Raw genomic sequence first — 20,658 nt, forward strand, 5'->3', positions numbered from 1 at the left:
ACACACACACACACACACACTGGTCAGAGTTTGGGATCAGAATGATTTTTTATGTTTGTTTGTTTTCTTTTAATCATTAATCATCAATCATCATGTTTCTTTTAATCATCAAAAATACAGGATTTAAAAAAATATATATTATTATGAAGTAAAAAGTATATTTCTATTTTAATATACATTAAAATCTATTTTATTTCTGTGATTTTCAGCATCATTACTCCATTACTGATTTATTATCAGAGTTGTGCTGCTGAACTGTGATACTTCTTTCAGGATTATTTGATGAATGAAATGTTAAAAAGAAGAGCATTTATTTAAAATAGAAGTCTTTTCTAACAATAAACACTAGAGTTCAAAAGTTTATAACTCTTTTAGAATGTATTAAATTGATAAGTGGATCAAAGATTAATATTGTAAGAAGAGATTCATATTTAGAATAAACGCTGTTCTTTTAAAAAAAAGTATACATCAAAAAATCCTGAAAAAGGTATCGCAGATTCCAAAATAATATTTTTCATCACAACTATTATTAATTCTAATAATAAATCATCATATTTTAATGATTTCTGAAGATCATGTGACACTGAAGACTGGATGAATGATGCTGAAAATACAGCTGCACATCACAGAAATAAATGATATTTTAAAGGATGTTAAAATAGAAACTATTATTTTATATATTTTATTTTGATAAGTTTGAATTATTACTGATTTTTGACTGTAGCATCACTACAAATAGCCGCGTGTCGACAGCAGGTGGCGCTGTTGCTCTATAATCCCCTGCAGAGACACTGAAATACAACCTTTTTTTTGTTTCAAACAGTTCCTTGAACAATAATAAATGAAGTACCTGAAGCTGACAATGAAGTAAATGTATAATAATTATCACAGATGATTAATTTAGCGCTGTTAACGCGCGTGTGAGGGGCGGAGACGCGCCGCGGAGCGTCAGACGCGCGTGAGGACCAAACACAGCAGAACGGTAGGAAACTTCACTCCTCTTATTATTTCTCTTTTACTATAGCGATTTATTTTTAGATACTTGATCGGAGTCTTTCATAGAGTTGTTTTATAAACGCAGTAACTTTGAAATCAGCTCTGAAAGTTCCTGTCAAGTGTTTAAAAACTATAATTATGATTTAATAACGTGTTGAATGAATTTGGTATTCTACATTTTTTTACATTGAGGTTATTAATTTAGGCTGAAATATAGTGTTTTGTTTATAGTATAAAAGTGATCTTATGGTGCATTGCTCGTTAAAAGTTAGGCTGTTAATATAATATAGAGGAAGATCAATCTCAATTATTTTTACTATATTAAAATGCATTTATTTTTTACATTGGTTAGTCAAAGTTTTCAGATCAGGACTTCGGAGTCTGTTCGCGACTCGGTTGATTCAGATCGGCGCTTCGGAGTCTGTTCGTGACTCAGTTGATTCAGATCGGCACTACGGAGCCTGTTCGCGACTCGGTTGATTCAGATCGGCACTTCGGAGCCTGTTCGCGACTCGGTTGATTCAGATCGGTACTTCGGAGCCTGTTCGTGACTCAGTTGATTCAGATTTATCAACTGAGAAAGTTGAACAGAAATGATCATGAACTCTTAAAGATGATGATGAAAAGAAAAGGTAATATTGCATATAAAATTATATCCCCTTATGTAAATTATATTCCTCCTCAGATGAGTATTTAACATGTTTATTATTGTGGGCCATTAGTGTGTAGGCAGTGGTGGACAGTAACGGAGTAGCTTTACTTCGTTACTGTACTTAAGTACATTTTTCAAGTATCTGTACTTTACTTGAGTCGTTTTATTTTGAGTAACTTTCACTTTTACTTCACTACATTCCAAAGCATAAAATCGTACTTTTAACTTCATCACTACATTTCATAAAACATATCGTTACTCCCTATAATATATCACGTGCTCCAAGCGGTGTCTGATTCATTATGAACAAACTGAGTCTTTTCAAAATAAACTTTAATCGGATTGCAAATAGCACCAAACGATTCGTTTAGGAATTAGAATGATCCGATTGCAGCTGTTCTGGAGTCGACCACTCACTGATTCAAATGAACCGTTTAGTGCGAGTCTCCAGAAGTAAGAACCGGGAGATCTTGTGCAGCTGTGGTCAGAGTTCTCGTGTGTTCTGATTGGTGGATGATGATTATGATGATGAGTGGATAAAGACTAGAGTAATCAAATAGTGAGAGAGTGATCTGCTCACCTGGTTATGTTCCTGGATGTTTCGATGTGGTAAGTAGTTCGGAATGGAAATATTGATATTTTATTTGTTAACAACATACTTTTTGTACCTTAATTTCAGTAAATGTTATAAAATTAGAGAATTAAGCCAATAGTAGTGCTGGCGGTGTCATTTAATTTGGATGGGAACTTCAGATTGTGAATCATTTGAGTCAGTTTGTGAGTTCGGAGCAGGTTCGCGAATCATTTGAATAAGTTCGGGAGTTCAAAGCGGGTTCGCGAATCATTTGAGTCAGTTCGGGAGTTCAAAGCGGGTTCGCGATTCATTTGAATAAGTTCGGGAGTTCAAAGCGGGTTCGCGAATCATTTGAGTCATTTCGGGAGTTCGGAGCGGGATGAAGGCGCTAAATTTAAAGCGCCCATCCAAGCGCTCTTATGTGTGTTCGTACCATTTCATGGACAGGAAGGCGACTGGATATACATATCTTATATTAAATTATCCATGTTCTAAAACACAAATCACAGTCTGTCTCTAGTTTAACACAACTGATTTAAAACAACTAATTTAATATAGTTACAGTCTTCACCCACACCCTCTACATCCCACCCCAATTACCTAATATACAGAATTGCTGATTGTGTGGCACATGTAACTTGCTGTGATGGATCCCAGATGAGCAGTTTACAGGTCCTCAGCCCTGTACAGAACATGACAAACCTAAAATACATTTCAAAGTTTTCACAGTTGTCTTATTTCAGAATCATTCATTATTATTACACTTGACGTTTACCTACATTATTCATTGATTAGACTTAATGTACACCAAATCTTACCTTTACCTTACCTTACACTGTGCAGAATTAAGAAGCAAGTTGATTTCTGATCATATTTTTTGGTATTTTACAGTCTTAACTATTAATTTAGCATTTAATCTTTTACAAGTGGTATATAATATTTTTGTCATGTTTTATCTGTAAAGGAAAATCTGCCTAATAATTACGCATACCTGGATTTAAGGCGTTTTTCTCTTCCAAGTTCCAGCTTCCTCCTTTTCTAATGTGTAATTGATAAACGTTCACTTACCTTACTCCACTGTACAATTAAGTTATTGATGATGGTCATCAAGTCAGCAGCTGTGTATGTCACAAACACGTTAATATACTTTTAAACATTTATGACTTTGTGTATGCTAACAACACACACACAGAGAGAGAGAGAGAGAGAGAGAGAGAGAGAGAGAGAGAGAGAGAGAGAGAGAGAGATAACTTAGTGACAGTATACCCAGAAAACATTCGGACGTCTTTTGACCGTTGAAAAGACGTCCATCCGAGACGTCCCGTCATGGTTGAAAAATAGTTCCAAAATGAAAGTTGAACCGACGTCTTCTGGACGTCGTTGTCTTCTGGATTTTTAAATGCGTTGCTGCATAGTTTAAGTGTATGTATATATAAGCCTGCATATAAAATAATCACACACCCACTGTGTCACATAGTGAAAGGCAATCAATTACGTCTTGAGGTTTAAAACATCTTGACAAAAGTTCAAGATCGGTCCAGTCAGACATGAACGTCCATAAAACATCTTAATCACGTGTACATCACTAACAATAACACATTATTTGTTGACATGCAAAAAAAGAAGCATGTTCTGATTTAGCACATTTTATTGTTTATGAACAGTTTAGCATCTGTTAACCAAACTAAAATACTAATTACAAAATACTGAATTATTATATAAAGGGATAGTTTACCCAAAAATGAAAATTCTGTCATTTACTCACCCTCATGTTTCAAACCTGTATACCTTTCTGTGTTCTGACCATATTGTTTTCATGTTTGCCTTACTGGGACAATGACAAATAAGAATCTTCAAGATGATAATCTATTTAAAAATATGTTTTTCAATGTAATCTTTGTATCTATTTTGGATTTCTGAAATAAGTTTACAGGCCTAGCATTTTCATTAGAAATATGATTTAATGAGGGTTATCACTGAATAAAAAGTGCTGAAATACTCAATCTTAAACAAACGCAAATAGACATTTTTGAGTTTTGACTTTATTAATGTTTTTAATATATAATAATAATATAAATCAATATTAATTGCATTTATTTTTAAATACTTTAATCATATAATATTAAGAATATTATATATATTTGAACATGTGGCATAAACACCTTGCAGGAGCCATTGTTGTCATGTGACAAGAAAATCATAAAACGTAAGACCCTCATCATAAAATATGTTTGAAATCATTGCTATTTATAAAATCAAAGTGGTGTAAATTATTTTTAAAGTGTATAGAACCAACATTAATTCAAATATTACATTTCTGAGAATGCGTTCACGTGTTTTCTACTAGAATGTTAAAAGATGGTTTCTTTTGGAAGAAGATATTTGGAAGAATGTTAGTAACCAAGCAGATCTCACAATCCATTAACTGCCATTGTAGGAAAAATTATTATGATCGTAACATGAGGGTGAGAAAATTATGACTATTTTCATTTTTGGATTAACTATCCCTTAAACAAACTACAGAAGTTTGGCTCATTTCTTGTAACCTCCACCCCCATCTCTTCCTGGAGCGAGCTTCAGGTGTTCTGTCATCGCTGCATCCCATTCAGAGTCTCCACCTCTTCACAGCATCTGAGGCAAGAGAATACATGTATTTTAAAATAAATAAAATAAAACATTTGAGATAAATGACATGCACTTATTTTCAAAATATCTTTGTGGTCTACAGCTAAAAAAAAAAACCTTGAACCAAGATGAATGAATCATGAATGAAACATTAGTAAAAAGGTAATCAACAAGCATTAGATTTTATTTGTATTGTACAAAAGGTGTTATGCTTTAATGTGATGCCCTTGAGAAACACTCACAGTGTAACTGTGAGAAAATGAACAGGACATTTCTGATAAGACAGGAGGGCTGTGATGTCCCCTGAATAATTAAAGCGTACCAATAAAAATTACATCAATATAAGTAACTTTTAGCTTTCTAACGTTAGCTAATTTTAGCCAAACTCAGTGAATTTCAGTTGACAACGTGGGCATCATTTCTCTCGGTTCCTTCGTGTCAAACAAGTAAAACTCAAGCACGTTAATCAAATAATACAAAATGTACTTACACAGCAGTAGATTTTATGTAATTTATATCGACAAATCTCCCTCCAAGAGTCCTCTTCGAGTCCTCTCCTCCTCGTAGTGGTTGCCTGATTGATGTACCGGAACTTCCGGAAGAAAGCGAGATCTCGCGAGATAATCTATCCTATCGCGGGATTTTGTAATATCTCGAAATATATCAGTATGTTTTGTGTCTACATCTTGGCAGCACCGTTTTGGCAATTACATCCAACTCAGACCGAAATTGTGACCGGGTATATATCTGTTTTACATGTATATGCATAGATTCAATAAAAAATAATAACAACAAATACATAAAACAGGTTGAAATAATGACTAAATTGCAGCATTGCTTTGCAATCACTTAACCACACGGGCTCTTTGTGATTATAATTTTTTTAAACAAGATAAAGTGAATATATTTACTTTGTATATACATTTTTTTCCCTGCTAGTCTTGCTTGGACATTTTTTCACAAACCATGACGAGACGTGAAAGACGTCAGTGGATGTCTAATCACAACCTCTTTAAAACCTCTAAAAAACTACTTGGTGCACTTTAATTAAATATTGCAGTATTAATCAAGGTGTAAGCACAGCTTTTGCATTTTCCACAAGGATTTCACAGAGGGTCATGATGGACGTGTAACGCACGTGTAAATGACGTCACTAGGTGACGTCCTCTCACAACCGATTCACAACGCGGGTAAATATTTAACTACACGTATCTAAAAGTCAAAGAAACAATTATACATGAAACCCCATAGAACTATAAACGTGTACAAACATATCTGAATGCATTTTTAGGAAATGTTCTGTGTTACACAGTGATGGGAATAACGGCGTTACTAACGGCATTACTTTTTCCAGTAACGAGTAATCTAATTGATTACTCTTCTCATCTTAATAACGCCGTTACCGTTACTGCCAAAAAATGCGGCGCGTTACTATAACAGATGATGAAGCTGTTCTTTTTTTTCATCAGACCAACTAGATCTCTGAGCGAGAGGCAAATATTTTTTTTTACTGTTCTTCCTTGGTTAGTGGGCAGAGCACGAGACAAGCGCATAAATGCTGACGATTGGCTGAGGTAGAGTAAAATTTCATTGTAAGCCAATCATAAGTAGAGTTGGGCGGGTGTTCGAAAGCACGCATAGTAGTGATGGGAATTCGGCTCTTTTGACTCAGCTCACTGAAAAGAGCCGGCTCTTTGGCTCACAAACGGCTCTTTAAATGACTTTGACTATAATATTTCAATTTTTATTACATAATTATTTAATTTCTATAGGCTAAATTTAAAAAATTGAGTCGGCTCTTCAGATATGCGAGCCAGCTCCCGAAGTTCAACTAAAAGAGCCGGCTCTTAGAGTCGGCTCATTCGCGAATCGCGAACGACTCATCAAAAGCTCATTCGCGAACGAGTCGATCCATCATCACTAACGCTCATTCGCGAACGACCCATCATCACTAACGCTCATGAATTGCGAACAACCCATCATAACGCATAGTCGGACAGGACAGGACACACAAGGAACAACACAAGCCAGTCAGTCAACGAGAGACAGGTATGGCGACGAGCCCAAATAATCCAACAGTAGCCTTCTCTAAATAGAAGTATATACATTACTTTTTCCTTCAAGAAATTAAAGAAACAATAAAAGGAAATATCAAAAGTTCCCAAAAATCTATCGTGTTATTTGCATTGATCCACTATATAAACATAATATCTACATACATGGAATTTGATTGGAGGCTAGTCTCACTTCAGATGTGTGTACAATGTTTCATGTTTCTGTTAATAATGTATTGTATTAAGTGTCCATTTCATTATACTATTCAGATTTATCATAAATAATTGAACATGCACATGTATTTTAAGTTCCTTTAAAGAGGGGTAGAGGTGGGGTTTGAGCATTTAAAATTTAATTTTACTTGAAAGTAACGCAATAGTTACTTTCTTAAGTAACTAGATACTTTTAAAATTTGTAACTGAGTAACTAATTTAGTTACTTTTTGGAAGAAGTAACTAGTAACTGTAACTAATTACTTTTTAAAAGTAACTTGCCCAACACTGGTGTTACATATTTCTACCGATTTATGCCGTCCTACCGCGACTATTTTTGGCCGGCCACACGACGTCGCCGTCGGACCAATGTTTGCTGGGTATCATCTCACTCGATCTAATAGGCCTAAATATATATATATAGAGAGAGAGATTGTTTTTAAAGAAAATATAGCGTATTCGTTCTCTTAGATTCTGCATTCAAACATATTTAAGCACATATTTAATGTATTGTAATTATGAACACGATTTTTGCATATTTTAATCCAACCATGTTGCTCTCGGTTTGAGTTTCAGCACCACGTGAGTGTGGACAGCGGCGCTCGCGCACAGGAGTCAGAGCGGCGCGTGCCCGACAGAACGTGACGCGCGCGCTCCCACATAAATGTATATTTCTTACTGCTCTACTTCACGCTCCTCGAGCGGTCCGCTTCTCCCAGACCGGGAGTGACGTCAGAGGCGACCGGAGCAACTGGGTCTGTGGAAGACGAGAGTCCAGACAGAGAACCGGTGGGTTTTTTAATTTTTATTTTTAATGCTGCACGTTCATTTGAATTAGCTACTGCATGCTTTTGGATGATGCACATGAAGTTCTCGGGCTGGGTCGCGTGATTCACACACATACCAGTACAGGACCAAACCGACTGATGATGCATTTTCACTGTGTAGGTGTTTCTTTCAATAACAGTTGCAACATAAAACATGCAAGTGAACCTTAAATGAGAAAGCATGAGCAGAAGACTGCACACATGCATATCTCTAGACTGTTTTTCATCCTCGCGTTGTTAATGGAGCTTTTCTCGGACCGCAGCTTTTGTCTTCATCATATTCATGCGGAAATAACGCGGAGCGCGCGCGCAGAGTCACGCATGAATTCCAGCATGTCACTTACAATAACCTCCCTCACATTTTTAATTCATGAGTGTGCATCTGAGATGTTTGAAATGATGTTGAATATAGAATATGCTCTGGATTTATTAACTAATTACTCGTGTTTATTTTCAAATAAATGCTGTTCTTTTGAACTTTCTATTCATCTGTGAATATTATTCTGATTTCTGAAGATCATGTGACACTGAAGACTGGAGGAATGATGCTGAAAATACAGCGGAGCATCACAGAAATAAATTACACTTTAACACAGATTCACACAGAAAACAGATGTTTTTAAATTATTATAATAATTTAAAATGTTACTGTTAATGCTGTATTTCTGAGCAAGCAAATGCTGCCTTGATGTGCAGAAAAGACTTGAAAAACATTATTTTTTAAATTCTAACTGAACTCAATATGATGATATGTGTGAACTATATAAATTATAAAACTATAATATGAATTTAATATAATAGAGCATTTTTGTAAATCAAAGATGGAGAGACAATTAGTGTATTCTTGATATTCTAGTAGCCATACATTTAATAAATCAGGAAAAGGAAGCAGGAAGGAGAGAGACATTGAAATATAGGTGGCACCATTGTTGTTTACAGCACATGATTTATTTGAACAAGAGTGAGACTGTGAACAAATACATAGCATAAAACACTAGCAGTCCTGCCACTCTAAACAAGATAAGACATGATCACAGGAGAACAAAAACATCACTTTATACTTCTATGTATACCGTGTAAGCGTAAGATGAGATGGACAAGTCTTTTTCCTTTGCAGGTGCAGCTGTGCACGAGCCGGTGTTGGACTGAAAAGCTCCTAAAAGCACCACAGAAGACACTGAATTCCCTCTAAATCACTCCAAAGTTACTGAGGGGCTCGAAACACCTCTGGAATGCCATCAAAAAGTTACTGAAAAGACCTTGAAATACCCCAAGATGCTTCTGAAACAGCCCTAAAGCGGTCCTTAAGTTACTTAAATACCCGGAAGATACTGAAATACCCTGTAAACACTCATAAAAATGACTGAAATGCCCTTGAAAGACCCCAGAGGATACTGAAACCCTAAAAAAAGTGATTGAAATGTCTTCCAATTCTCTTTAGGGTTCCTGAAATGACATTGTAATGCTCCAGAAGATACTAAAGCACCTAAAACGCGTCTTAAGTTACTAAAAGGCCCTTGGAACACACCAAAAGATACTGAAACGTCTCCAAGATGCTCCCAAAGTTACTAAATTACCTTTGAAACATCCAGAAGATACTGAAACACCTTGGAAACACTCCTAATGTTACTAAAATGCCCCAGAAGATACTGAAACACCCCTAAAATGCTTCTAACGTTTACTGAAAAACATTTGAAACATCCAGTAGATACTGAAATAGCTTTAACATGCTCTGTTAATGAAACACTGCTAGTTACTGAAACATTGAAACGTTCTTAAAACACTCCTAAAGTAACTAAAACATTCCTGAAACGTTCCTGAAACGCTCCTAAAGTTTCTGAAATGTTCCTGAAATGCTCGTAGTTACTGACAGTTTCTTGAAACACTCCTAAAATTCCTGAAACGTTCTTGAATCTCTCCTAAAGTTCCTGAAACGCTCCTAAAGTGACTTAAATGTTCCTGATCTCTGAATGATCTCACTATGTGACTCAGGAGTTGTGTTTCGAGCGTGTGAGTGTGTCGTCACAGAATGTCGACCAGCACAGAGCTGCCGTCACACTGCCCGACCTGTGGAGAGCCGTGCGGGTTTGGGGAGCACCTTTCCAGCGTCCGCTCCTGCCAAAAACTCTGTCTGACCACTCGCCGGAGCTCTGAGGGCAGACTGATGTCCCTTTATACCCAGCGAGGGGATGAAATCGACCACCCCCTGCGGTTCGAGCTCCTGGATGCCCTGAGTTTGGCCCGTCCGCTCCGAAAGATCCTCATCCAGAGAGACTCGCCCTCATCTCGGTCTCCGGTGCTGGCGGTCGCCGTAAGCTCCAGCGCCGCAGAAGAGGGGGCAGACACCGGACGCGCTGTGGCCCAGCTAGGAGTGCCTTGGCTGGGCAGGCTGGCGCTGGAGGCCCGGCTTCAACAGCTGGCACTGGAGGTGCAGGAGCGCGTCTCGCTCAAACTGGAGGCGCTGCAGGACGAGGTGAAGCGGAGGAGCGTGGAGGTGAGACAGGCCCAGAGAGAGAGCGAGCGCATGCTCAGACAGAAGCAGCAGGCGGAGGAGCGGGCGGCCGAGCTGGAGCGGCAGGTGGACATTTCTGTGGAGATGCTGGCCAGCCTCAGATACGAGCTGAGAGAGAGAGACGAACAACTGCGGCGCAAACAACAGTGAGTGTATGCTCATATTAGAGATGCACTGAAACACCAGCAACTGAATCATTTCCTCTGAAATTGCACAGAAAATTTCAGTTTCATATGCAATAGTTTTGGAGGGCGGTAATCATTGACCGATGCTTAATTAACTTTTCTGATGGCTATGGGTGGGAATCTGTAGGTGGGAGCCATAAAACAGGGTCAGTTATATATAGAAACTTTAATTTTAGTTTCTGTGTTTCGGTAAGCGAAACGTGTGAATGTGTGTGTGTGTGTGTGTATTAGGGAAGTGTGTGAGCTGGACAGGTTTGTGAGGGACACGGCGCTCCAGGAAGCCAGCGCTAAGATCCGTCTGCAGCGCTTCATGGAGGATCTGCTGGAGCGAGCCGAGAGAGCCGAGACGCAGCTGCAGAACCTCTGCGATGATGTCACTTCCTCTCACAGACACCTGGCAGGAAGCAGAGCGTCAGGCTACCAGGTACAGAGAGACCGTCGTGTTTTAGAGATATAGAGTGGCCACTGATACTCCTCATGTGTCAGCAGTCAAGTGTTTGTGTGTTTGACAGAGGAGCTCCAGCGTGTCTGGGATGAGCAGGAGATCTTCTCATGTGTCTGACTGCAGAGCCGCTCAGTACTACAGGTATCAATGCTTTATACATGGGATTTGGCTTCACACTGGGCATTTATTGAACCTGAACCTCATAAAGAGAGAGTACACTAACTAATCTGGATGGAATCTGTCGGTTTGAAGCCAAAGTCTCTGTTTGCTCTGCGTGTGTTCATGTAGGAGATGTTAACGTCTGTGCTCGTGTTGTGATGCTGCAGTAGTGATGGGATGTGTCTGGTGTGTGTCAGGTTCGAGCGGAGGCCACGCACACTGTCGGTGGGTTCGGGCGGCTGTGAGGGTCACTGGGACGGACGGCAGTATCAGCACATGTTGTGTGGAGCCGGCGAGGGGCACGAGAGAGGATCCGAATCACCCGGGATGATCCAACACACACACACTGATGCTGATTCAGACAACTGGTCCCTTTACACCGCAGACTCACAGGACGACACACAACACACGGGATACAGGACCTACAGCCGCACCGGTACAACACACACACACACACATGCACACAGACACGCACACACACACACACACAGAGAGACACAGACACACACACACACATACTCACACACACACACACACACACACGCTCGCACACAGACACGCACACAGACACTCACACACACACACACCCGCACACACACTCACACACGCTCACACACGCTCTCACACACTCACACTCACTCGCACACACACGCACACACGCACACACACACACACACCCGCACACACGCTCACACACACAGAGACACAGACACGCACACACACAAGCACACACATGCACACAGACATGCACACACACACACACACACACACAGAGAGACACAGACACACACACACACACACACACACACACACACATACTCACACACACACACACACACACGCTCGCACACAGACACGCACACACACACTCACACACACACACACACACTCACACACGCTCACACACGCTCACACACTCACACTCACTCGCACACACACGCACACACACGCACACACACACACACACACACACACACACTAACACACACTAACACACACACACACCCGCACACACGCTCACACATGCTCACACACTCACACACACAGAGACACAGACACACACACACAGAGACACAGACACGCACACACACACACACACACACACACAGTAATTTTAGTAATCTTGTTGTGTTTTTTTTATTATATTTGAAATGTCTAAATGGTAGTATTTTTTATTTTTAGCTTATTGAATTTTGGTTATTTTACTGTAATATTTTATTGTAATGCAAAACGAGCAATGTTGAAATAAATGTTTTTTTAATATATTTTATTTTAACATATATTACATTATTTATTTATTTTTTTGTGGTTTTAGTTATCCTATAATAATAATAATAATTACCCTGATTAACACATAAAGACACATTACAATTAATTGAAAAGAAGCACTGATTATAAGAGATTATTAATTATTTAAATAGAGTTTTACAGTGCCTGTACAGAACTCTCTGCCTCGTTTCCATGGTGTCGCGGTGTTGTTGCTAGGGTGTGAAGTGTGTGATATCTGTTGTTGTTGTGATCAGGTCCGGATCTGCACTGGTGTGTGAACAGATCCAGTGAATCAGCCGTGTGTTCAGAGCGTCTGAGGCTCACAGCGGCGCTCTTCTGTGTGTTCACTTATCTGGACACGCGCTCGCTGCTCACCGCCGCTGAGGTGTGTGTGTGTGTGTGTGTTAGATATATGATGTGTGTGATGTGTGCTGCACTGTCTAAGTGTGTGTGTGTGTCGTCTCTCTCTCTCAGGTGTGTAAGGACTGGCGCAGTGTCGCACGTCATCCTGCTGTTTGGATCAGAGTAACACTGGAGAACACACAAGTGTCATCGAAGGCAAGGAAACACACACTTTGAGCGTCAAGTTTCAGAAATTGTGTGACAAGTAAAGGTTTTACATTACATTTTAAGTATGATAATCATTAGCTGTATGCAAAGTAACACACATTTAGTTTTTGGCCACTGAATATTAATCATTTTTAACAATTTACACATGAAGCCACATTGAGATTCCTATACAGGGCTTTAAAAATGAAGATGCCAAAGGAAAAGTTTGTCAAAAGCCAAAATCTAAAAGGATATTGAGATATCTCTAATACTTCTTGAGTTACACCAATGCAAACTTTGAAGAAAGCACACAAAAACAGCTTTTTCTCCATTTTTGAATGGTCACCACTGGAGTATAATGCAATAAAGATGGATAGAATCGACAGACTTTACTAACAGACCTAGCAAATTCTGAGTAAAAGTAATATAATCATGCTGCCATCCTTCTGAAGGCTTCAAATCTCAGGTGAAAATTGCCATTTTGACTCTCCTCTATGAATTAGTGGATTACTCAGTAAATATTCATATACATACCATTTCTTATTTTGGCTTTTATTACAATGTGTGTGTATTTCATCAGAAAAAAATAACAAAATCAGACAAATTACCAATCAGAGTTAACATTTTATTTATTTGCACAACTTGAATCCACAAAGGCTTCAACCAACCAAATCTAATCCACCTAAAACCAGCAAAGCGTCTGAATCAGCAAACATCGACAGAAGACAGAAACTCAATTCACTTACCTCTTCAGAAGCTTATCTCCATTCATTATTTCTCAAACAACCCTTGCCAAAATGGCTTCCTCAGCTAATAAAACAAACCACCTGTAGAGGTCACTGTAGAGCAAAGACAGACTAACCTCCTGTGTGTGTGTGTGTGTGTGTGTGTGTGTGTGTGTGTGTGTGTGTGTGTGTGTGTGTAGTTCCTGATGACTCTGTCTCAGTGGTGCTCTCAGACTCAGTCTCTTGTTCTTCACAACCTCAAACCTCGATCCCGTGGCAAGAAGGAGAACAAAGACGAGTACTTGCGCAGCACCAGGTAAAATATATTCATATGTAATTTGTTCACATATATATTCTTTCACATGATGGCCAGTGTGTTTTAGTGAAGAGTGTTTTGGTCTCTCTGTGTTGAGGGGTGGGCTGGAGGCGGGGCTGGAGGCGGTGCTAAAAGCAGCGGGGCGGAGTCTCATCTCTCTGAGCATCTCTCATTGTCCCAGCATTTTGACGGACAGATCTCTGTGGCTCGTCAGCTGTCACTGCCGTGCACTGCAGTCACTCACATACAGGTGACATAAACTTTTTTTTTATTAATAAATACTAGATACTAGACTATATATATATATATATATATATATATATATATATATATATATATATATATATATAATACATTTCAATTAATATTCATGTAGATTTATACATACATACATTTATTCTTCAAATGCAGTTTTTTTATTATTATTTTTTATATTTAAAAAAATCTGTTCTTTTAACTTTAAATTACGACCTGTCAGATCGATAGAAAAATAGACATAGATAGATAGATAGATAGATAGATAGATAGATAGATAGATAGATAGATAGATAGAAGTAGTCAGATAGATAGATAGATAGATAGATAGATAGATAGATAGATAGATAGATAGATAGATAGATAGATAGATGTGCATCTCAAAATATTAGAATTAGAACAAACTGAAATATTTCAAGAGTTTTTTTTTGTTTTAACTCTTATGGTTACGACTTATAGCTTAGGAAAATAAAAAAATCAGTATCTGAAAAATATTCCATTTTGAGCTTGATTAGTTTGATTCATTTTGAGTCTAAACACTGGGTACCTTCTGGGCTAGTTTAGAACATGCAACCACAATTATGAGAAGAACTACTGAAACACCAACGAGGAGCCACAGAAGATCATTGCTTAAAGGGCTGGCTGTTCACAGAGTGCTGTATCAAATCATATTCATAGAAAGTTGACTGGAAGGAAAAAGTGTGGTAGGAAAAGATGCACAAGGAACAGGGATGACCACAGCCTTGGGAAGATTGTCAGGAAAAGCAGATTCAAGAACTTGGGAGAGCTTCACAAGGAGTGGACAGTCACCACACTCAGACGTCTTCAGGAAAAGAGCTAGAGCTGTCACATTCATGCATCCAAGACCCTCCTGAACCAGAGAATAACGTCAGAAGCATCTCACCTGGGGTAAGGAGGAAAATAACAGGACTGTTGATCAGTGGTCCACACAGTCCTCTTTTCAGATGAAAGTAATTTAGCATTTCATTTGGAAATCAACGTCTGGAGGAAGACTGGACAGGCACAGAATCCAAAGTCCAGTGTGAAGTTTCTGAAGTCAGAGGTGATTTGGGTGCAGCGGCGTCTATGCCACGCCGCACGGAAGCAGTCATTTGTGCGAAAGGAGCCCCAACCAAGTATTGAGTGCATAACTAAACCTGCTTTTTTATTTTTTTCCTAAGCTGTAAGTCATAACCATCAGAATTAAAACAAAAAACTCTTGAAATATTTAAGTTTGATTGCAGTATGCAAATGAGTCTAGAATATACGTTGGCTTTTTTGAATTAAATTACAAAAGATTAAGAACTTTTTCATGATATTAAATTTTTTAGAGGCACCTGTAGATAGCAATGGTAAGCTTCACACAGCTGATTGTGATGTGTTCAGGAGCGCGTCAGATCCGGCGGGACAGGAAGTGATCTGGGCTCTGGGAGCGGGATGCAGGAACATCACAACGCTGCACATCGCTCCTCTACAGCCGTGGTGAGGATCTGTGTCTTTAAATCTGTCTCCGCTGATCACATGACCACTGATTTCCCGCCTTGGTTTCCTGCAGCCTGCAGCCCAGTCGCTTCAGTAACCGCTGCTTGCAGACGATTGGCCGATGCTGGCCGAACCTGTGCCGTGTGGGGGTGGGCGGGGCCAGCTGCGGCGTGCAGGGATTGGCCTCTCTGGGTGAGTGACAGGTCAGGTGATGCGTGAGCAGTGCTGGGGAAAGTTACTTTTAAAAGTAATGCATTACAATATTGCGTTACTCCCTAAAAAAGTAACTAATTACGTTAGGTATTTTTTATGGAAAGTAATGTGATACATTACTTTTCAGTTCCTTTTCATATATGGGCTGGGCTTGTTTATTCTTAATATAAAACTTATATTTTTGGTAAATGTAAAAGCCCTTCCACACCAATAATGTTAATGCATATGTACATAATACATATATACAGTTCACACATATATACTACGTAAACAAAAAAGATTCTTTTGGATACGATTAATCGTGATTAATCCTTTGACAGAACTACATTTTGGCCACTTTTGAAGCACTGCTTTGTGAAGCTTCGAAACTTTTGCAAATCATTTGTTACGACGTTTCCATCACCCTATTTTAATGCACATTTTGAAGTATCGCAAAAGAAACGTGCGATGGAAACGCCTGATTTCAAATAAAAATCCCTTTAATTTGCAAAATAAGCTTTTACGGTCGCTTGAGGTGGTTTTTGACTTTAAACGAAAAAGTTTGACTCGTTGGATGGATACGGTGCTTGTTCGCAAATGTTTTATACGATATTCCAATTTTGTGCATACAGTAAGTTAAATTCCCAACTTTGGATGGAAACAAAGCTTCGAAAAGGTTTGTTTATCCCATAACTTCTAATTAGTATGATTGAATTTGATAATCGAAGCTCAGCAGCAACGACATTGGTTAATAAAATGGAATTAAATACATAAAGGGTATTTGGGTTATTTACCCTTTAATTATTGCAGATTTGCTTCAAATTCTAAGGTTGCTTTTCACTGTTCTTTACTGATTTTGATGTTTCTTATTTAAAAAAGTATCTCAATTATTTCCTTCTAAATTTAAAAATAATGCACTACTTTGCTTGGAATGTTCGGGAGTGACTTGTTAATGGAATTACGTAATTTAATAAATGTGTGTAATTGTGTAATTAAATTACAGTTCTTTATCTTTATTACAAAGGGGGTCACATCCAAATGTTTTCTCACATAGACAGATTTGATTGACTTCTTTCACAAATTGTAACTGGCTTCTTTAAAATATAATGTAATACTGCAATAAAATGCCTTAAGATTTACGGTAAAATAAACGGCAGCTGTGGTTGGCGGATTTGTACTGTAAAAAATACGGTAACAACATTTTAGGTTTTACAGGATTAACTAAATTAATTTAATTAACTGATATAATGTTATTAATATACCAACATATTAATGAAATCTGTTTTGTGCTTTTGTAAAATACTGATAACCACCAAATGCAGGTGGTGATGAGAGCAGCTTTAAATAATAACATAGAGAAGATGCACAGTGTCATAAATAAACATTGATTTAACAACATTATATGTAACATACAACCCTAATAAACATAACTGATAAGAAAAAAACTAACAAGAAACATCGTTATTTCAAAGAAAAATCATCAAATTCAAACAAAAGTTGAAATGCAACACAGAGAATTCTGGGAAAGTCAATTTACGAGTTTTTTTTTTATTGTAAATTGTACAGGATCTTACCGTTAACCATTCAACAGGTTCGTACTGTAGCATTTTCACAGTTATTTACTGTTAAAATCACAATCATTTTATCTTCTGATATTAAATCATTATTTAACCTCAAAACAATCTCAAAGTAGTGCTAAAGTTTGATTTTGTGCTTTAAATGTAATTATTATAATTTTATTTTGAGTTATTGATTAATTACCTTTATTTGTCCCTCTAACTCTAGCACTAGTTACACTACTTATTACATTTTAAAATAGGGTAAATATTTACAAAGTAACCTTCCCAATACTGTTTACTAGTTACTTGGAAAAAAGTAATCTGATGGCATAAGTCGCATTACCTGTACTGCATTGAGAGCCGAGGTGAGAGCTGAGTGTTGTGTTTCTGCAGCGAGGAACTGTGTGAACCTGTGTGAGCTGGAGCTGCATCACATGAATGAAGTGAACCAGGAGTCAGCGGCGGAGATCTGTAGAGACGGACTCCAGCAGCTGCACACGCTCAGCTTCATCTCCACACCGGTCACCTCCAGAGCCCTTCTGCACTTCAGCAGTGAGCACCACTCACTCACACACACACTCACACACACACACACACACTCACTCACACACTCACACACTCACACACACACACACACACTCACTCACACACTCACACACTCACACACTCACACACTCACACACACTCACTCACACACACACTCACACACTCACACACACTCACTCACACACACACTCACACACTCACACACTCACTCACACACTCACACACTCACTCACACACACACTCACACACTCACACACTCACACACACACACACACTCACTCACTCACTCACTCACTCACTCACTCACTCACTCACACACTCACACACTCACTCACACACTCACTCACACACTCACACACACAGACACTCACTCACACACTCACACACTCACTCACACACTCACACACTCACTCACACACTCACACACTCACTCACACACTCACTCACTCACACACTCACTCACACACACACTCACACACTCACTCACACACTCACTCACTCACACACTCACTCACACACTCACTCACTCACTCACACACTCACTCACACACTCACACACACAGACACTCACTCACACACTCACACACTCACTCACACACTCACTCACACACTCACACACTCACTCACACACTCACACACTCACTCACACACTCACTCACTCACTCACACACTCACTCACTCACTCACACACTCACTCACACACTCACACACACAGACACTCACTCACACACTCACACACTCACTCACACACTCACACACTCACTCACACACTCACACACTCACTCACACACACAGACACTCACTCACACACTCACACACTCACTCACACACTCACTCACACACTCACACACACAGACACTCACTCACACACTCACACACTCACTCACACACTCACACACTCACTCACACACTCACTCACACACTCACTCACACACTCACTCACACACTCACACACCGCGCCTCAAGGGCCTGAACATTGACCGTTTTAAAATTTTATTTATTTATTTTTATGATTTAATTTTTTTTAATTTTTTTTAAAAAATTAAAAAAGTTTTTAAATGTAAAATTATTTATTTAATTTGTATTATCATGGTGTAATTTTTAGCAAGTGTTTTAATTGTTTTTATTTTAAACGATTTAGTGAGAGTGTTTTGATTGTTTGATGCATGGTCATTTTGTGTGTTGATTACTTTATTCAAGACTAAAACCTAAACTGTGATGAGCTCATGCACGTCTAACGCAGCTCTTCTGTGTGTGTGTGTGTGTGTGTGTGTGTGTGAGGTGTGTGTGTGAGTCTGAAGTGTGTGCTGGTTCAGTTGAGTATCTCTGATTACTTCGAAGACGCTGACAGTGAAGAAGCCAAGAGATTATTTGAGGAGATCATCAACAACCTACAGGTCAAACCAGCCACCGTTACACACACACACACACACATACTGTCTCTCTCTCTGTCTCTCTCTCTCTCTCTCTCTCTCTCTCACACACACACACACACACACACACACACACACTGTCTCTCTCTCTCTCTCTCACACACACACACACACACACACACTGTCTCTCTCTCTCTCTCTCTCACACACACACACACATACTGTCTCTCTCTCTCTCTCTCTCTCTCTCTCTCTCACACACACACACACACACACACTGTCTCTCTCTCTCTCTCTCTCTCTCTCTCACACACACACACACATACTGTCTCTCTCTCTCTCTCTCTCTCTCACACACACACACACATACTGTCTCTCTCTCTCTCTCTCTCTCTCTCTCTCTCACACACACACACACACACACACTGTCTCTCTCTCTCTCTCTCTCTCTCTCTCTCTCACACACACACACACATACTGTCTCTCTCTCTCTCTCTCTCTCACACACACACACACACACACACACTGTCTCTCTCTCTCTCTCTCTCTCTCTCTCTCACACACACACACACATACTGTCTCTCTCTCTCTCTCTTTCTCTCTCTCACACACACACACACACACACACACACATAATACGAAATATCGGATATGTGTCTGATTGGAATGAAGTGAATTTTATCTCCTCAGGCGTTGAGAAAGCGTCCGGCTCTGAGTGATGTTCTACAGATCAGAGTAAAGAAACCCTGAGACAAACACACACACACACACTCTCTCTCTCTCTCTCTCACACACACACACACACACACACTCACACTCACACTCTCTCTCTCTCTCTCACAGTCACACTCTCTCTCTCACACACACAAATACATACACACACACTCTCTCTCTCTCTCTCTCTCACACACACACACACACATACATACACACACACTTATAATGACCACAGACATAATCATAAACAACATAAACATTACAGGAGAACTTACAAACAACATATATTTTAAAATGATTTCAATTTAACATCTGTTTTATTTAGTTCTTTGTTTTAAAATAATTGATGTACATTATTTTGATATGTTTAATTTTGAAGTGTTTTATTTTAGCTGTTTTTATTTTTAATTATTATTTAAAGTTTTCTTCTTCT

General features: G+C 38.9%; 1 protein-coding gene across 1 annotated transcript; it reads left to right on the top strand.

Annotated features, from left to right (window-relative positions):
- The first annotated feature begins 7,770 nt into the window (after positions 1–7,770).
- On the top strand, positions 7,771–20,319 carry LOC113041341 (F-box only protein 41). Its single transcript, XM_026199808.1, has 14 exons — positions 7,771–7,903; positions 9,059–10,599; positions 10,870–11,062; positions 11,151–11,224; positions 11,440–11,678; positions 12,766–12,896; positions 12,986–13,069; positions 13,986–14,101; positions 14,199–14,351; positions 15,743–15,838; positions 15,912–16,030; positions 17,983–18,141; positions 19,417–19,532; positions 20,199–20,319. Exons 2-14 carry the CDS (start codon positions 9,971–9,973, stop codon positions 20,256–20,258), a joined length of 2,169 nt encoding a protein of 722 aa, XP_026055593.1. The 5' UTR covers positions 7,771–7,903; positions 9,059–9,970; the 3' UTR covers positions 20,259–20,319.
- The last annotated feature ends 339 nt before the right edge of the window (positions 20,320–20,658 follow it).

The sequence above is a fragment of the Carassius auratus genome, chromosome 23 (assembly GCF_003368295.1).
Source record: "Carassius auratus strain Wakin chromosome 23, ASM336829v1, whole genome shotgun sequence".
Lineage (NCBI taxonomy): Eukaryota > Metazoa > Chordata > Actinopteri > Cypriniformes > Cyprinidae > Carassius > Carassius auratus.

Excerpts from the sequence above, each read along its gene's own strand:
- LOC113041341 (XM_026199808.1), top strand. The coding sequence starts at position 9,971 with ATGTCGACCAGCACAGAGCTGCCGTCACACTGCCCGACCTGTGGAGAG. Across the intron at positions 11,063-11,150 it reads GCAGAGCGTCAGGCTACCAG|AGGAGCTCCAGCGTGTCTGG; the intron begins GTACAGAGAGAC and ends TGTGTTTGACAG. Across the intron at positions 18,142-19,416 it reads AGCCCTTCTGCACTTCAGCA|GTGTGTGTGTGAGTCTGAAG; the intron begins GTGAGCACCACT and ends TGTGTGTGTGAG.